Raw genomic sequence first — 16,577 nt, forward strand, 5'->3', positions numbered from 1 at the left:
CGGGGTCCCGGCCCCGCCTCCCAGCAGCTCAGCCTCCCCACTGGAAGCCCGCTCCTCCCGCCCTCGTTACCATGGTGATCGCCCAGCGCGTGCGCAGTGTCCTGGAAGCTTCTGCAGCTCCCCCGAGACGCTCTGGTTGCTACAGTGACCTCTCGGTGGAACCGCGTGTGGACTCTTTCCGATGTGAGCTCCGCCCAGAGCCCGTCCCTGACGCCAGAGATTCGTCAGACGCCCTCGGGTCCAGCGTGGTGCTGGTTGCTATGGTGATCGCGGCCACCGGCCCCGCCAGACCAGGTCGCGCAGCTCCTGGAGCCTTTGCAACTCCCGCGGGTGAGTCTGCCGCCCCCTGCCCCCCCCCTGGTCCTCTCCTGTGCAGGGGCGTCCCGGAGGCCCTGGTTGGGAGGGCTCCGCGTCCCCGCCCACCTCCCGCAGTACGAACCTGAACCCCGGGGCCTCCTTGCTCCCTGAGCGGCCTCCCTGGGCCGGGCCGCGTGGTCCTGAAGGGGAGCCGGGTCAGGTCGGGGAGGACGATGGGCCTGTGTAAGACCCCCCTAGCGGAGGGGGGAGGACAGGAGAGGACGCAGGGCTGTGGTGTGAGGGGCCAGGCGCTGGGCGCGGTGCAGGGGTGCAGAGAAATGCCTGTAGGTGTAACCTGAGGTCCCTGACCCACCCAGAGCCTTTGTTGCTTGGAGACTAGGAGCAGGGGACCACCTCAATTCTGCGTCCTCCACCTGGGCGGTGGTGATGCCCAGCTTGGCATTTGTGCCATGCCTCACTCACCACGGTGATAAATTCAGAGAGAGGCCGCTCCTGGTTGGAGGAGCCCCCAAGCAGGGCCAGGAAAGCCTGGTCCCCCCCACCCCACCCCAGCCATACTGCCGGCAGATGGAAAGAGATGATCTCTGGTCAGTTTCCCTGTGGGGGAAGGGGGCGTGGACCAGTGTTTAAAGCTACTGAGGCTAAGCATAAACTTAAGGATGAGTCCCCAGGGATTTATGTAGCTCCCTAACCCTCTTTTGCCTGGCTGGGTCCACAGGACACTCTGGAAGGATGAGGTCTTCGCTGACGTCTTTGGGGCCACCTGTGAGCCGGGACCGCATCATCACCAGCTTCCCTAAGGTAGAGAGAGTCGTTAGCCAGCCCTTTAGGTGCATGCTGCTCTCCCAACACCATCTCCACATCCACATTCCCCACCTGCATTCACCACCAGAAACAAAGCAGGAGAATCGGGGAGGTCAGTGGTCAGTCGTCAGTCCCTCTCTAACAAAGCCCAGGAACTCAGTAGACTTCTTCAGAAACAGGGAGACTTGGCACTGACTTGCCCGAAGTGGACCAGCTAATTAAGGGTGACCCCAGGAGATGATGTGGCGTGGAGGTTAAAGGCACAGACTTGGCAGACAGTCCTGGGGCTGAATCCTGACTCTATCATTAAACTATGTGACTGTGGGCAAGTTACTCAACCTCTCAGCACTGCTGATAGGTAAGGATAATTCCTCACATTGGGTGCTTGGCGTTGGTAAACAGGAACTCCCTTACCCGAGTTGTGGTCACTGCCATTCTCGTTGGTATTATTACTATTATGAAAGTAGCAGTCTAGTTTCCTGACACCAAATCCAGGGCCCTCCCTCCTTACCATGCTGCCTTCGCTTCCTGCTGAAAACACGACGGTCTTAAACACGACGGTCTTTCATGCATATCAAAATCCAGTATTCATTGCATCAGGTGTTGCATCAGATTGCAAATCAGTCCAACCCCTAGAGGAGGCCGTGCGACAATATTTCCCACCTTTGTGTTGCCGCTGCCTTCTGATCCAGCCATTGAAGGCCAGGTAGTGGAGCAATTTGTAAAGCACAAGATCAGACACAGTATAAAATGTCTTCCGGGGGTGGGGGTGGGGGGGCTGCTTCAACAGCAAAATGCTATGTCCTGACCCAGACGGGAGGAAGAGTGAGGCTTCCCTTCAGGAGCAGATGTGTAATGAGACTCAAAGTCAATTAAGTAAAATGTGAGGAATGGAGCATACTTCCACTGGTGGAAAAAGGAGAGGGGAGAAGACAAATGCATGTGTTTGTTTATGTGCCAGAAATCTCTCTGGAAGGACACAGAAGATCTTGCTGTCCGTGGTTGCCTCCATGTGACTTGGGACAGGGCATGGAGGGAAAAATCCTCTCCTTGGAATGACCTCTCTCTGTCCTTTGAATTCTGAGCCCAGGCTGGTACGGAGGAAGGAGGGGACTGCAGACTTCGGGTAATTTGGGCCTGTCTCACCTTTTCTTCCTCTGCACATCCAGAGAGAAACCTGTGGTGCCTCAGACCTGTGGACAATTCTCCCAGAAATTTCCATCCCAACAGATTTCATCCCAGGCAATTGCTTCCCTAGAGAGCTTCACCGTGGTCACCAGGGATGATAGACACTGATGTTTAGTGAGCCAAAAGGAAGGGAAGTATGATCGGCACAGAACGGTCCAGGTGTCACGGTGCAGAGGGCTCCATTTACAGAACAGATCAGCCAGGCGCAGAGAGGCGGGGTGGGTGGGTGCTGCGGGGCGTCACACCTCTGGGCGTGGGAGAGCCAGGACTTGACCTGAGAGCCAGCGGGAGGCATCCACCGTGTTTTCACAGAGGGTGAGATTCTCCTCATCCTGTCTGTGGCAATTCATCATACATCACGGGGCCACACCACTTCAGACCTGAGACATTCCTGGTCAGGTGGGGCAAGTCTCTCTCATTACTCTGTGCCTCAGTTTCCCTGTTTCTAGAATCAGCTCACACTTCTTGCCCAGTCCTCCTTGTTCCATTTCTTCAGTGCATCCACAGTGGTGGGATGCCTCTAATGACCACGGTGGCCAGGCTGACACCCCCCATCCCATCCCCCCCCCCGCACCCCATTTGAAACTGCCGTGAAAGTGGATGGGGGAGGGGAGAAGCAGCCTGCTTTCTTATGAGGTAGTGAGGAATGTGGGCTGTGGGCCAAGCTGCTCACCTGCCTTACCCATTTGCTCCTCCCCCCAACCACATGACTAGGTTATGAGTGTCCCCACTTTCCGGATGAGGAAACGGGCTCACTGAGATGCTGTGACTTTACCTTTTGTAAAGCTGCTTCCACTGTCCTTGCCGCCTCCATCCTGCCTGAAGTCCAGGGAGCAGGTGCTCCAGGGCAGAGCCCACCTCCGTGCCCAGGAACTCAGAAGAAATGCTAAGGCTAGGAGGGAGGTGGAGCCCTTGCCACAGGGGAGCTGTGGGTCCCAGCAGTGCCCCAAAGGACATGGTGGGCAGCCTGGGGGTACCCTTGCCATATCACAGCAGGCCACACCAGCAGCTTCCACCAGCAGCTTCCAACGATGCCCTTCTCCCCACATCCTCACCACATGCCATCCTCAGCCTCTGCCAATCTGAGAGCAAAACATGACTGTCACCTTCAGTTTGTTTAATGTCATCTTTTCCGATGGTAAAATATAGGGGCGTGCAACGTGTATCATGACATCTTAATAGCCACAAATATTTGTGCAGCACTTAGTGTATCCACTGATGGCTTTACAAGCATTATTTCATTTTATGCCCCCAGGCTTCTGGGGCCTTCTAGATTAGAGACATTAGACAGCTGCCTGGGATCACACAGCAGCTAAGGGGAGACACAGGTCTCCCTGACCCTGAGGGGGTGCTCTTCAATCTTGACCCGTTCTGCCTTCCAAGAAACGTGGAAGACCCAGAGAGCCCTCCGGGACATTTTCCTTGCACATAGATACACAGTTTCAAAGCAAACGTGGCATCCAAGATCCTAGAAGGCATGTAAGGATCTCGGTGCCAAAAGTGCCCTGATAACCCACCCCTCTTCTCGCCTGGAGAAGTTCAGAGAGGATAGGGACCTCCCACATGCCCACAGCAAGGGCACAGCTGCCCCAGGCAAGACCCAGCTCTCCGAGTTGCCACCTGGGCCCTTTGGTCTAACCCCCACTGCTGCTCCGCAGGGCTCACAAGACCTGGGAGTCTCGGGGCCACTGATGGGATAAAGGACGGGTGTGACAGAGGGGTCAGGGAAAACTGATGAGCTGGCCCGTAGGGAATGCTGGCAGGCAAGTCACCACTTTGCTGCCCTACTTGGTCATGGAGCTGCAGCTTTGTAGGATGAAGTGTCCATCTGTCCATCTGTCTGGCTTTTTCCAGTGGTACACCCCTGACGCCTGCCTGCAGCTCAAGGAGCACTTCCATGGGCAGGTCAGCACCACCTGCCAGCGCAGGAACACAGGGACTGTGGGGTGAGTGACCCCATAACCCAGGGGGCGCGGGATGTGGGGGGAGGCAATGGGTAGGAATGAATGCATGGATGAATATATGAATGGGCAGATGAAACACACATATGATGCCCCTAGAGCCCAGGATGGGCCTAGAGGTGACCGGGATCTTCACCTGGCTTTGCTGCCATAGAGAATGTCTGCCATAGAGAACGGCTTCCCCTTTTCTCAAGAAGTCCTGCACGTGACTTCTCAGCCTGAGGTCCTTGGCATATGTCTGCTTTCTCCATCTGGAATGTCTTTCCTACCCTTCAGCTCACAGTATAGTGTTAGAGGACTCCCCACCCCCATCCCCGCCTCCCCAGCCTGGGCTGGGTACCCCTCCTGTGTGCTTCTTGGTCCCAAGCACTTATCTTACAGACTTGCGAGTTTGCTTCTAGATTCAGCACTAGACCTAGCCTGTGAGGGCGAGGGCTGTGTCTGTTCTGCTCCCGCCTCAGCAGCCCCAGCACCTGGCACCACCTAGCCCTGCTGGCTTTGGAAGTTTGCAGCAGTTACTCCCTCCCTTAACACACAGGTACCAGGGCCTACTTTTGCCTCTCCTCCTGAGGAGCTCATGGTCTGCTCAGGTAGTCAGTGGGGCTCACAGGTGTCATACAGGTGTGGGGAGGTGGCTGTGGAAGCCCAGCTCTGAGTTCCCAGATAGCACAGACTGAGGCCGGGCTCAGGTCAGAATGTCCACGGCAGCCATGGTCACAGGATGAGAGCAATGGCCACCAGTTAGGGTGGTATGTCACGTAGATGACCTCTCTGACACCCTTCACAACAGCTCTGGGAGGTGAGAAACTGAGACACAGTGGGTACCCCCATAATACCTCAGCAGTACCTTTACTCCTTCATCTGGGAAGCTGGAGTTAGGGCCATCCTGCTCCAGAACCAGAGGCCACCTGGAAGCAGAGAAGGCACAGCCTCTGTGCCCCCAGACACGGCCAGGGGAGCTGTATCAGGTCCCCAGGTAACACAGGTGCCTTCTTGCTGTCTGCAGGCAGAGGAAGTACTTGGTCCAATGTCTGAGCTCCTTCTGCATGAGCTGCCAGGCAGTTAGTGACAGTAGTGTCCTGGTCAGGGAGTACCTGCTTGCCAAAGCAGGAGCCCTTGCAGCCCCAGGCATGGGTAGGAAGGTGCGGGGGCTCTGCCCCCAGTGCCTGTAGGCCCTGCCCACAGCACTGTGTCTGGTCCTCACATGTCCAGGCTCCTCACTGTGCCACAGCTTCCATATAGCCCCACCTGGGACTCCTCCCTCTAGTCTGTCAGCCCAAGACTCCGCCTCCCTTCGTGCCCAATTCTTATCCTCACCACTTGGGCCCAGTAGGGTCAATGGTACAGCCCCTGAGAGAGTAGAGTCCCTAGAACAAACACAGGCCTTCTGCCCTCTCCTGTGAGTGCCAGGGATGGGGACACACATCCCAGAGTGTCTCAGCAGGTGGCCTGTTCCCTGTTAAGGACTGACACGTGGCTAACGAGTGGGGAGCTCAGGGAAGGAAGGGCCCGTATGTGTGAAGATGCTCTGTGGCCATGCTCGCACGCAACACAGCCATATCCCTCACAGGCTCCGACTCTCCAAGGTGGTTGTCGTTGGCGATCTCTACGTGGGCAAGACCAGCCTCATCCACAGGTGCGACTGCTGCCCACACCTCCCAGCACGGGCTGTCACGCTTTTCCCTGGGAGACCAAAATGACACTGTCGTCATCAAAACTGTGTGGTTGCTGGGTGCCACACCTCGGAGGGGGTACAAGGAATCAGGGAGATCCAGGTTGGGTGGAGGGTGCAGGGTCCCAGGACCCTGGCATTCATGACACCATCCCCTGGGACCATGGGCTCATGCCTCACTGGCCCTGACCTGCAGCATTTGCCATCTGGGCTGCTGCAGCCCCCTTCCCCCCAGCAGTTCTTATCAGCAGCTCCGTCTGTCTACTGTTTCCCTCTGTGGACCATCATCTCATATTCCCTGTGGGTGTACTTCCCATTGCCTGTAGACTTTGACTGTCATGAGCGAAGCTTCCACACACAGCCTCTCTGATGACTTCCTCAACTCCCACAGGTTTTGCAAGAATGTCTTTGACCGTGACTACAAGGCCACCATCGGGGTGGACTTTGAAATCGAGCGCTTCGAGATCGCTGGGATTCCCTACAGCCTGCAGATGTAAGTGGTCATTGTGTCATGCCATTTCCCGTGTGGCTCATGAGTGGGCTTTGTCAGGGGAGAGCCATGGGAAAGCCTTGGTGAGCTCCTTGACTATACCCTGTGGTGCTCAGTGAGGACCTGTCGAGATAAACAGGAATGATTGTATGAAACTGAGCTGTGCCAGTTCCCAGAGGCCTGTACTCCCTCAGTCCCCATGGGTGTCTCACATTGGTCATCAGACCTGGGAAAGTCCTCACAGACCGATGTGCCCACCCATCCTCATCCTACCCTGATGCCTACCCCTCACGTTCTGGCTCCGGGTCCCCACCCCTAGCTTGCCTGGTGCTCAGTGATCCCCCCACCAGGCCAGCAGGGTGGCGTCTGGCCAGTCACTTCAGACCTCTGAGCATCTGTTCGCATCTGGAAAACGGAGCCCAAAGCGGTCCCTGCCTGCCGGACTCTGGTGGAGGCCCCCTAGTCCATGCACCTTCCTCGGGCTTGATGTTTCCCCACTCCTCCTCACCCCTCTGTCTGCACTCCACTCCCGTTTCTCTCCCTCTGTCTGCTTCCCTGCAGACCCCATGTCTCTGCATCTCAGTGGACCCATTGGCTTCAGTCCTTCCCGTTTCCCTCAGAACAGCCCAGAGTCTGTTCCCCAGAGCTCTGGACCTTGCCTTCCCTCTCCTCTGGCACCTGTAGGATGCTGCAGGTCTATGTGTCACCAGCTGAACCCTCTCCTGTGTGACTTTCTCCCCACTCCAGTCTCTCCTGTGTGGCTCCTTCCCCTTCCTAGGCTCCCCACCCAGCTGCCCCTACACCACTGTGGCCTGCTGCCTCGGTCCTGGTCCCCTTCTTTCTCTCTCCCTATGAGTCACACCTGCTTCTCTGGTTTCATCCTCAATCCTCTATGCCCTGCCTGGGCTTAGCCTGGAGATCTAGGGTCATCAAGATGGAGCTCTCCCTCTCGTGGACCTCAGCTCCTAACTCTGCCCGCTTCTCTGAGGACAGCCCCAGTGCAATCCTAGAGCCAGATGGCACCACCGCATCCCGCCCAAGGGAGAGTATGGGGCCAGACCAGAGCAGAAGAGGCTGTGAAAATGCAGGGCTGGGGACCCAGGGGCTCTGGAGCCAGGAGAGCTGAAGAGCACAGAGCTGATGGGACAGCCCAGGTGGGGCCAGGCAGAGAACAGCCTGTGCTGGGTTCCCCTTTGTGGCCACAGCTGTATTGACTAGAGTAGAGACGCAGTCCTGGCTCAACGTAGATGAGCCCTACTGGGGACACTGCCAGCCATCCCACTGGCCCCACCTCCAGGCCACCCTCCCTGATTCCCACCCAGAGTCATCTTCAGAAACGAAAGATGTTATGAATGAATTAACAGAAGAACAGTGCCAAAAGGTTCTGCATCATGCTGAATCACTTGAAAAAATTTCAGACCATTGAGATCTTATTCATGGTTTATCTACTTTTCCGTTTACAGAAGAAAGTTAAATTTTGATCTGCTATTTTTAAAAAGGGATGGGTTATCAGAGTCAGTCCTGCGTATTGACCGCCTGCCTGGTTCTAATATTTTATTTTATTTTATCTTATCTTATATCATCTTATCTTGTCTCTCATGAATAAATTAAATCTTTTTTAAAAATAAAAAATAAAAATAAATAAACCAGAGCAAGTAGATCTCAGTATGTGTCTCCCCCTGTCCTATACTGTGCCGATGGCAGACCTTGTTAATTTTTTTAAGATTTTATTTATATATTCATGAGAGACAGAGAGACACTCCCAGGTCCCACCTAGGGACCTGAGCATCCCCTCTGCTGCAGGGCCAAATGTGAAGCCATGGGCCAGCCACACACGAGCAAGTGGCAGAGCCTAGAATCCCAGGGCCATTCACCAGGCCACGTCTGCAGGTGGACTTCCACATCTTCAAAGTGAGCACATCAGGGGCATACTCTCTTTTTTAATGGCACAGACTAAAGGGACTGAGCTACAACTCCATTCATCTAGACAGTGGAACTAGGTCAGGCCCCTCCCCCACGGGCATGTGACTCCAGCTAGGGAATTCCCCCCTGGGGCCCCATGGGAAGGAATCCTGAAGAATTGCAGGGCGGGGACCACTAGCTGGTGGTTTAGAGCACTGCAGTTGCTTCATCTGCCACCTCTTTCTTTCCCTTTCTGTCTTTGCCACCACACAGCTGGGACACCGCAGGGCAGGAGAAGTTCAAGTGCATCGCATCTGCCTACTACCGGGGTGCCCAGGGTGAGCATCCGGGTGATGGCCTCAGCCACATATGGCAGGAGGCTCCCACTGGGCTCATAACAAGTCCAGGTCCTCCGCCCAGGCACCAAATCTGCCCTCCAAGAACCACTGAGAAAATCCCCAGCCAGCCCTTGGGGATGAGGAGACTGCTTTCCAGCCAGCTGGGCCTGGGGTTGGCCTCAGCAGTCACATCCTGCAGGGACCCTGTGCTTGGTGGGTGCTCGCTTTGGGGTCTCAGCCACCGTTTCAGCTCAGTAGGATGCTTATGGGGGGGACGGGGCACATGTCCAGAAACCCCAGAAAAGAACAGAGTTGACTCCTGGAGGAGGTGCGGGGAGGCAAGGCTGGAGGGGAAAAGTAGAAGGGCCACAGGAGGACTGCACCTGCTGGTGGGGGGCGGGGGGGCAGGTAATGGGCAGGCCTCTCAGGCAACAGGCGACAGCATAAGATCCCCACTTCAACACTAGCTTCCTGGGGGTTTCGGTGGAAAACCATTCACGGTATCCAAAACCAGACTCAAGTTATGAGACCCAGTTATGTCTACTTGATGCTGGTGTAAAGAAATCACAACATTGCTATTGGAGATTTGAAAAATGCAAAACCAGGAAACCGTGATCACCTTGGTTACAGTCGGAGTTCCAGCTGTGGCTTGTCTTCTCAGGGAAGACATCCCCTGAGGAGGAGGTGTCAGGCACTGGGCATACCCCTGAGAACAGCAGCCCAGCCCACCACCATCACCATGCTCTGTAGCCTCCCTTGCTTCATCCCCCTCTGCCTCAAGGGGCCTCCTGCAGCTTCAGGCAAGATGCAGAGGAAGGCTCTAGCTGGCCCTGATCACATTCCCAGGCCCAGTAGAGAGCAGGCCTTGCTGGAATGTTCTCTACGTAGGACTCCCCTCAGGACACCAGGGGACCCTGGACACCCTGAACACCATGGGACCTGGGCAGGACCAGTGATGAGAACCACCCTGCTCCTCAGAAATGGTTCCCCTAAAGCTGCTTGTCTGTTGCTATTGTCCTCAGAGCCATAGATGCCATTGATCGAAAGTCCTGCATCAGGCCCTAGATCAAGAGCTTATAAAATAGCTGTTCTTGCTTAAACCTCACAGCACCCCTGAGAGCCTGAGGTATCGTTCTCACCACTTCACAGATGGAAAAACTGAGGCTCTCAGCAGTTAAGGCCCTCACCTGAGCTCCCCTAGCTGTAAGTGGCAGAGAGGAGATTTGAACACAGGAGCCCATGAGCTCATCTTGCCTCCCTGGATACCCCCTCGAGCTGGGCCTCTGGGTATGGGTTGGAGAGGGCGGTGGGTTGGTAGATCGCAGGGGAGCGCCATGTGGTGTCTCCTTCGCAGCCTTCATAGTGAAGACCCGGGCTGACTGCCTGGGAGGCCATCCCAGCAATTCTGCGGAGTCCGGCTCCTCTCTGGGTTTCTCTTGGGGAGCAGGGAGCTGCCTGAGGGGAGCTCCTCCTTGTACACCATGTTTGTCTCACCTGTTGCTGACCAGCTCTTGGCTTCTCCCCATGTGTACAGTGATCATCACAGCCTTCGACCTCACTGACGTGCAGACTCTGGAGCACACCAGGCAAGTCTGGGACTCTGCAGCCCCTATGGTTCCTTTGGGTTCAGGAATGCCCATGAGCTGGGCCCCTAGTGGCGGATGCAAGGGACCAGACTCGCTGGTGAGAACTGACCGCCCACAGGCCACTTACTGCCTCCTCACCACATTATCCCTTAAGATTTGCCCCCATCTGCTGAAGGCAGGGCCAGCTCAGGGTTTGCAGCCAGCCCAGGCTGACAGGGGCTGGGCTCAGAAGGGCCTGCCTTTGCTTTAAAGCTCTACTGTCACCATCTTGAGAGATTTGGTGATTGCTGGATGAGGGGCCTCCCATTTTCACTTTGCTCTGGGTCCTACAAATTATGTGTAACCAGTCCTCTTGTCTTGGCTGGAGACCTGGTAACATGACCAGCGCCCCTCTCAGCCAGCCGGGGTCTGGGTACCTTCCCTGCGACTTGTGGCTCAGTGCTCCCAGTGTGCCCCCAGACCTCTCTAGGTGGATGGATGCCATCTCTCAGCCTGTCTTCCCTCTGTGCAGGCAGTGGCTGGAGGATGCACTCAGGGAGAACGAGCCGGGCTCCTGCTTCGTGTTCCTCGTTGGAACAAAGAAGGACCTTCTGGTGAGCACACCAGAGCGAGAGGCTCTGGAGGGGCCTCCGGAGAATGCAGCTGCTTTCAGCCCAAGCTTGGGGAATGGAGGGTGGCATTGATGTGCCTAGATGGGAATTTGAAGACCAGGAACTAAAAGTTAGGGGCACCTGAGTTTCCTGTGCTGGTCTCATTGGAGAGGGATCAACAGGATGTCACCTCTGGGGAAGTGTACCCCAGCCCATGCACCTGCCCATCCCAGGGTGAGACAGGGAGGTGGAGGCACAGGGGGAAGCTCTCCCCCCCACACACACAGGAGGGTCAGGAGGGCTGCTTCTCCCAGTCAGGGGCTGCATGTAAGCAGGCAGAGGTGGAGGCTGTGCGCCTGGCCAACGAGATGCAGGCCGAGTACTGGTCGGTGTCAGCGAAGACAGGTGAGTGGGTGCGGGGCTATCGCCCCAGAGGGTGCAAGAAGTCTCCTTCTGTGGCTCTGTGGTATGCTCAGGTCACAGCCAGCTGTGCTGGTGACCAACAGGGCCTTCCACTGCCTGAGAGGATGTCTCCTCGACTCTAGAGGGAGACCCATGGGCACCAGGAATAGGGACACCTGGCCCTGTGCGCGTGTTCTCTAATGCATCCCCTCCCTCTGTGAGGCAGATCCATTTTATCCCTGCAAGGTCACATCCAGGGTCACAGGGAGGAAGCAGCAGGGCTGGAATTGGAATACAGCCCTCACCTGTAACCACTATACCATCCTGCCCCCCCACCTAAGAGGCACCTCCTGGCACATAGAAGGGCCCAGTAACTGGGGCTCCCATGTCTTTCCCGGATGTCATCGTGGAAGACACTGCAACATTGCTCATGGCCCCCTGGCCCTCATCCACATCCCAAGTCTGTCCTCCAGGCACACAGGACCCCCAGCCCCTGAGCCGGCTTTACCCACAGGCCCCTGCTTACTCCAGCCCAGGCTAGATGCCTAATGTCTTAGCCTTGGTGTCCTCATCTGGGAAATGGGGTGATGCTGTCCATCTCATTTCATCTTTCTTGCAAAAAAAATGTGTTTTAAATTACAGACGCCATATGTTTTCACTGAGGAAAAATTAGAAAACACAGAGAAGCAAAGGACAGGTTGTTGGGGGTGGTGGTGGTGAAATGAAATACCATGCAGTGACTGGCTCATAGAAGACCCCAGCAGCTCAGGGGACTCAGGAATTATGCCTTGAAGTCCTTGCTCCAGGTGAGAGGCTGTAATAGACATCTGGTCAGGGATGGCGAGGCAAGGATGAGAGTACTAAGGGTAGGTACCATGTGGTCAGGGATGGTGAGGCAAGGATGAGAGTACTAAGGGTGGGTACCACATGGTGGGGTGGGGAGGGAGCACAACCTCCAGCCCAACCCAGTTCCCTCTGTTCCTTCATGACAGCTTCCCCTGTACCCTCTGATAACTGCCTCCCCTTAGAGATTCACTGAGAATTCCCTATAGGCCAAGCAGGATTGCCCTGTGCAGTTGTATAGGTTGTCAGCTACACAAGGGGGGGGGGGGGAACTAGCTCTGTGCCCAGATGGGTGGCCTTCTCTGCCTGAAGGAAGTCTATGTGGAAGTTGACCTCCCCCATTAATCCTCATACCTGTCCACTCGACAGGTGCTCAAAAGTGACAGGAAAAGCAGACACCCTTCTGATCTCCACGCATCCCAGTGGCAGGCCCACAGGAGATACTCAGTGGTGATTAATTGGAAGAGTAGATGCGGGGAAACCAAGGCTCAGAGATTTGAGGTTGCTGCCGGGGCAGGGGGCCCCAGGGCCCCAGAGTTGGGAAGCCAGGCCGGCCAGCACCATCCCTTGCCCTGTGCCACCCCAGGCAGCTCCACAGGTGGGCTGCCCTGGCTCCCATACCTCCTGGCTCTGAAATTCGTCCATGAGTAAGGGCTGAGGTAATGGGGTCAGGGCTGTCTCTTGGGCCCACAGGGGAGAACGTGAAGGCATTCTTCAGCCGTGTAGCTGCCCTGGCATTCGAGCAGTCGGTTCTGCAAGACTTGGAGAGGAGGAGCAGCGCCCGGGCCCAGGTCGGCGACGGAGACCTCATCCGTGCGTACAGACAGTGGGGCCAAAGCTGGGGAGCAGGCTAGCAGCCTAAAATCCATGTCCACCGTCCTCCCATCCCAAGAGGCCTCCCCCTTAACTTGTCCCCTTGAGCTGTCCTCTCGGGGGTACCATCTTTGCCATTACTCTGACATCAAGTCCTCAGTCTCCCTGACCCTGCCGCCAGCTCAGACTTGCTCCCTGGCTCTCCCTGCCCTCAGGAGCTTCTTCACGAGCCAGGCTGGCGTCCCTGGCTGTGTGGATGTGTTCTAGCTTTGGCTCTCCCAATCTGGGTCTTTCCCCCTGCTGTTCCACCATCTGGAATACATCCTCGGCCTCTCGGCCAATGCCAGGTCACCAAGGCCTTGCTTGAGAGGTCTGGGGGTCAAGCTCAGCTCTGCCCAGCAGTCACGAGTGGGTGCCAGTGGCAGGGGAGGGTGGCTGCTCCGTGTTAGCTGCAGGCACTTAGTTGATGCCAGGTGACTTCTCCCATCCTTACAGGAATGGAGGAGAGTCCACCCGAGACCCAGGAGAGCACGCCGTCCTCCAGCCTGGGTTGCTGTTAGCTGGGGCCTGCATCAGAAGCCTCTACTCCCCGCACACACATGGGCAGTGCCTCCCATGACTGTGGATGGGGTGACATGAAGCCATCCGTAGCTGCCCACCCACCATGCTGAGCCCCAGAGCTCAGCAACTTCTCTTTAGCAGGTTGGGAGCCAGGAAAGGGTGGCACTGGCTGCCCAGGAGCCCCCCTTCACTGCCCCACTGGTGGGTGCACAGTGGTGACCATCTGGAAGGCCAGTTCCACCCAGATAGTCACCAGACATCCCCCCCTGGCCTCTAGAGGCCTCAGAAGTGCAGACATGAGACACTTGTGCCCCACAGCCTGCATCTCTCAGTCTTGGCACACATTAGCTGCCCACACAGGCCCTCTGACCACTATGCCGGGCTGGCCTCAGGATCCTTCTCTTCTCAGTGGTCTAGGCAAGTCTTTTCTGTTATTAGCAGGACTTGCAGTTCTTAGTCCCAGAGCCCCAGGCCTCACTGTCCACTGTCCCTCTGCCATAGACTTGTGGGATCCCAGGTCAGCCTTGCCTCTCTGGAGGAGGATGGACAAGAGGGTCTCTCAGGCCCCTTCTGGCCCAGGGGTCAGCTTTGGCTCCTCTTTGATCCTTGTCCTGTTGGTCAGTGGGTGAGGATGGGAAGAAAAGGCCATCATGCCCCTCTGGCCCACCTGGACAATGAATTTCCCTAGCTGAGCTGCCCTGGGGTACAGTACTGCTGCATCCCTTGTGCATGGCGCTGCCCTGCTGTTACTGGCAGTTGTCACGCAGACACTGTTGGGCTGGTATCTGTGGTTGCCCCCACCACCCCTCTCTCTGGTCTCCACAGGAAAGGGCCTGGAGAACAAGAAACTCTGCGTGCCTGCCTCTCAGGACCTTTGTGGTGGCCTCCTTGACTCTTTGGAGGACATCGGAGGCCCTCCGGAGTCTGGCAAGCTCCTCATCGACACCCCTCCATCCTGCACATCCAGGACAGGCAGGCACAACCCAGGCATGCCCTCCCTAGTGCCCACTCTCTCTCTGCCCTCAGGTTGCTCTTCTATGGGGGCTTTAACTACCCGCACCTGCCCCTGGCTGGGTGCCCACTCCTCCCCACCCATCCCATCCCACAAGCAGGTGGGCACATCTGGGCATATCCTGCCTGCTTCTCATAAATGGCGAGCATTTTGCCAACAGCTGTTCTGGTCAGTGCCCCGAACAGTACAGTACCCCATAACGGTGTTGGGCACACTGTGGGTGCCCGCTGCATATTCACTGGCTGGCAGCAATTGCTAAATGCTGGTTGGGGAAGGACACATCTTTTTCTGTTCAGTCTCCCTTCACCACATTTTAGCTGTTGTTTACAGATTTAAAAAAAAAAACACCTCTTTATATAAATCACTGTTAAAGGAATTATGTACACGAGAATTGTAATCCAAAATAAGACACTACGAGGTTTTGTATACAGTGTGAAAGTCCCCTTCCTGTCCTTGGAAGTAAGTGCTGCTAACAACTGTAAGAGTCCTTCCAGACTATTCCTCTGCAGCACAACCATGTTTGTTGGCTCATTTGCTGCTTGAGCAGAATGGTCTTTCCCCGCACATGCTGCCCAGCCGCAGCCTGCGTTCTGACTGACGCGCAGGAGCCCTCCCTCCACACAGAGCCTACTTGTTCCTTTAGCAACTGCCGGTTTTCCTTCAGGGGATGGACCAGAGTCCAAGTGCCCTGCCCCCCCAAGTGGCACATTAGGCTTCTGTCCAGCTTCCAGCCTTTACCAAAGGTACTGCAGAAACCGTCCTTGGAGTTGTGACTTTGTATACTCAGGATTCCCAAAGACAACGTGCTGGCCCTTCTGTGGATGGGGGCCCCAGCTTGGTCCATTAGACACAGTCATGGGGGGTCAGGGGGCAGGCTGCATTAGGACCAGGTTTGTGGCACACAACAGAAAGTCTCATGGGATGGAGGAGCCTGGCCACAGAGAGCTGGCAGTCTCCAATGGCTCCCTTCCCCTCACCCCTCTAGGCCTTGGGATTGGGGTGGGGGGCTGATCAGGAGGTCCTGTTACTAGCTTCTGAGCACCCATTCTCTACAAGTAGCCCTTTATTAAGCTCTCCCCATGTTAGGACACTTGGGTGGCTCAGTGTTTGGTTCTGGTCCCGATCCCAAGTCCCAGGATTGAGTCCGCATCAGGCTCCCTGCATGGAGCCTGCTTCTCCCTCTGCCTGTGTCTCTGGCCCTCTCTCGCGCTGTGTCTCTCATGAATAAATAGTTAAAATGTAAAAAACAAAAAACAAAACACACCTCTCCCCATGTTGTCTGCTGTGCATGTTTAGTTGTTTCCCACTGGTTGATACGGAGTCTTCTGTCAGAATCAACGAGTTAGCGAAGACATTCTCTTCAAACACCTCAAAACTGGGCTGTGGTTTCTGGTGCAGAGACCCAGGATCACATGCAAATGGTTCAGAAAAGGTTTGTCCCACAGCCCTTTGTCTCTGCCAAGCAGCCTTGTCCTTGGGACACTGTGTCCCTTACATGTCTATCCCCGCAGCCAGGGGGTCCCAGTGCCCTGTCACCCAGGGTTGTGACCCCAAAAATGGTTTATTCGCATGGACCCAACCACACCCAGCCCTCCTCAGGGTCCCCAGTAGAGCCAGGAAATGAGCTAATCAATCCCTTCCTCTGTTCCCTGGGCCCCCACAATTTCAGTCAGTCCCCTAGCCCTACAGCCACATGACCTGCGATGAAGATTCCCCAGTGACCCAGAGTGGGGCGCTTGCGCCCAGTCTCCTTAATCTTGTGCCCTGGGCCCGTAGATTGCTGGGCAGAGGGAGGCCAAGGATCCATTCAACCCCCACCCCAGCTGTGGGGTGAGATGGGAGCCACCCCCAGATGGATCTCAATCTCTAGAGACTCAAGGTTACCCAAAATCCAGGTAACTGGAACAGAGATGGACAGAGGATCACTTACATTCTCACCGATGAGATTTGGCATACCTAGGAAGGTTCACAAGGAGTTCCAAGCCTACAGGGAGGACATGGTGACCGAGGAGGCCCAGAGCAGGGACCACCAGAAGGCATAGGGTGGGGGGGAGTCTTCAGAAGAACCAACTCAGCACCCAACTCAGAAAGGGCCCT

The 16,577-nt window shown here is 56.0% G+C and overlaps 1 protein-coding gene across 19 annotated transcripts; it reads left to right on the top strand.

The window, feature by feature from the left end:
* The first annotated feature begins 26 nt into the window (after positions 1-26).
* RAB36 (RAB36, member RAS oncogene family) lies at positions 27-15,739 on the top strand. 19 transcript variants are annotated; one of them, XR_011994704.1, is made up of 12 exons: positions 72-330; positions 1,037-1,119; positions 4,165-4,256; positions 5,842-5,907; positions 6,335-6,436; positions 8,609-8,886; positions 10,208-10,263; positions 10,775-10,852; positions 11,164-11,254; positions 12,788-12,907; positions 13,403-13,609; positions 14,294-15,739. XR_011994704.1 is itself a non-coding variant. In XM_025982711.2 (11 exons), the coding sequence occupies exons 1-11, from the start codon at positions 72-74 to the stop codon at positions 13,465-13,467; spliced, it is 1,077 nt and encodes a 358-aa protein (XP_025838496.1). In that variant the 5' UTR covers positions 27-71; the 3' UTR covers positions 13,468-15,739. The 19 variants fall into 19 exon arrangements, 13 of the variants coding, with proteins under 13 accessions (XP_025838496.1, XP_072579440.1, XP_072579432.1 ...); XR_011994702.1 differs by having other exon boundaries at positions 12,788-12,885; XR_011994705.1 differs by having other exon boundaries at positions 10,208-10,259; positions 10,771-10,852.
* Positions 15,740-16,577: the final 838 nt, after the last annotated feature.

This window comes from Vulpes vulpes, chromosome 10 (genome assembly GCF_048418805.1).
Source record: "Vulpes vulpes isolate BD-2025 chromosome 10, VulVul3, whole genome shotgun sequence".
In the NCBI taxonomy this organism is placed as follows: Eukaryota; Metazoa; Chordata; class Mammalia; order Carnivora; family Canidae; genus Vulpes; species Vulpes vulpes.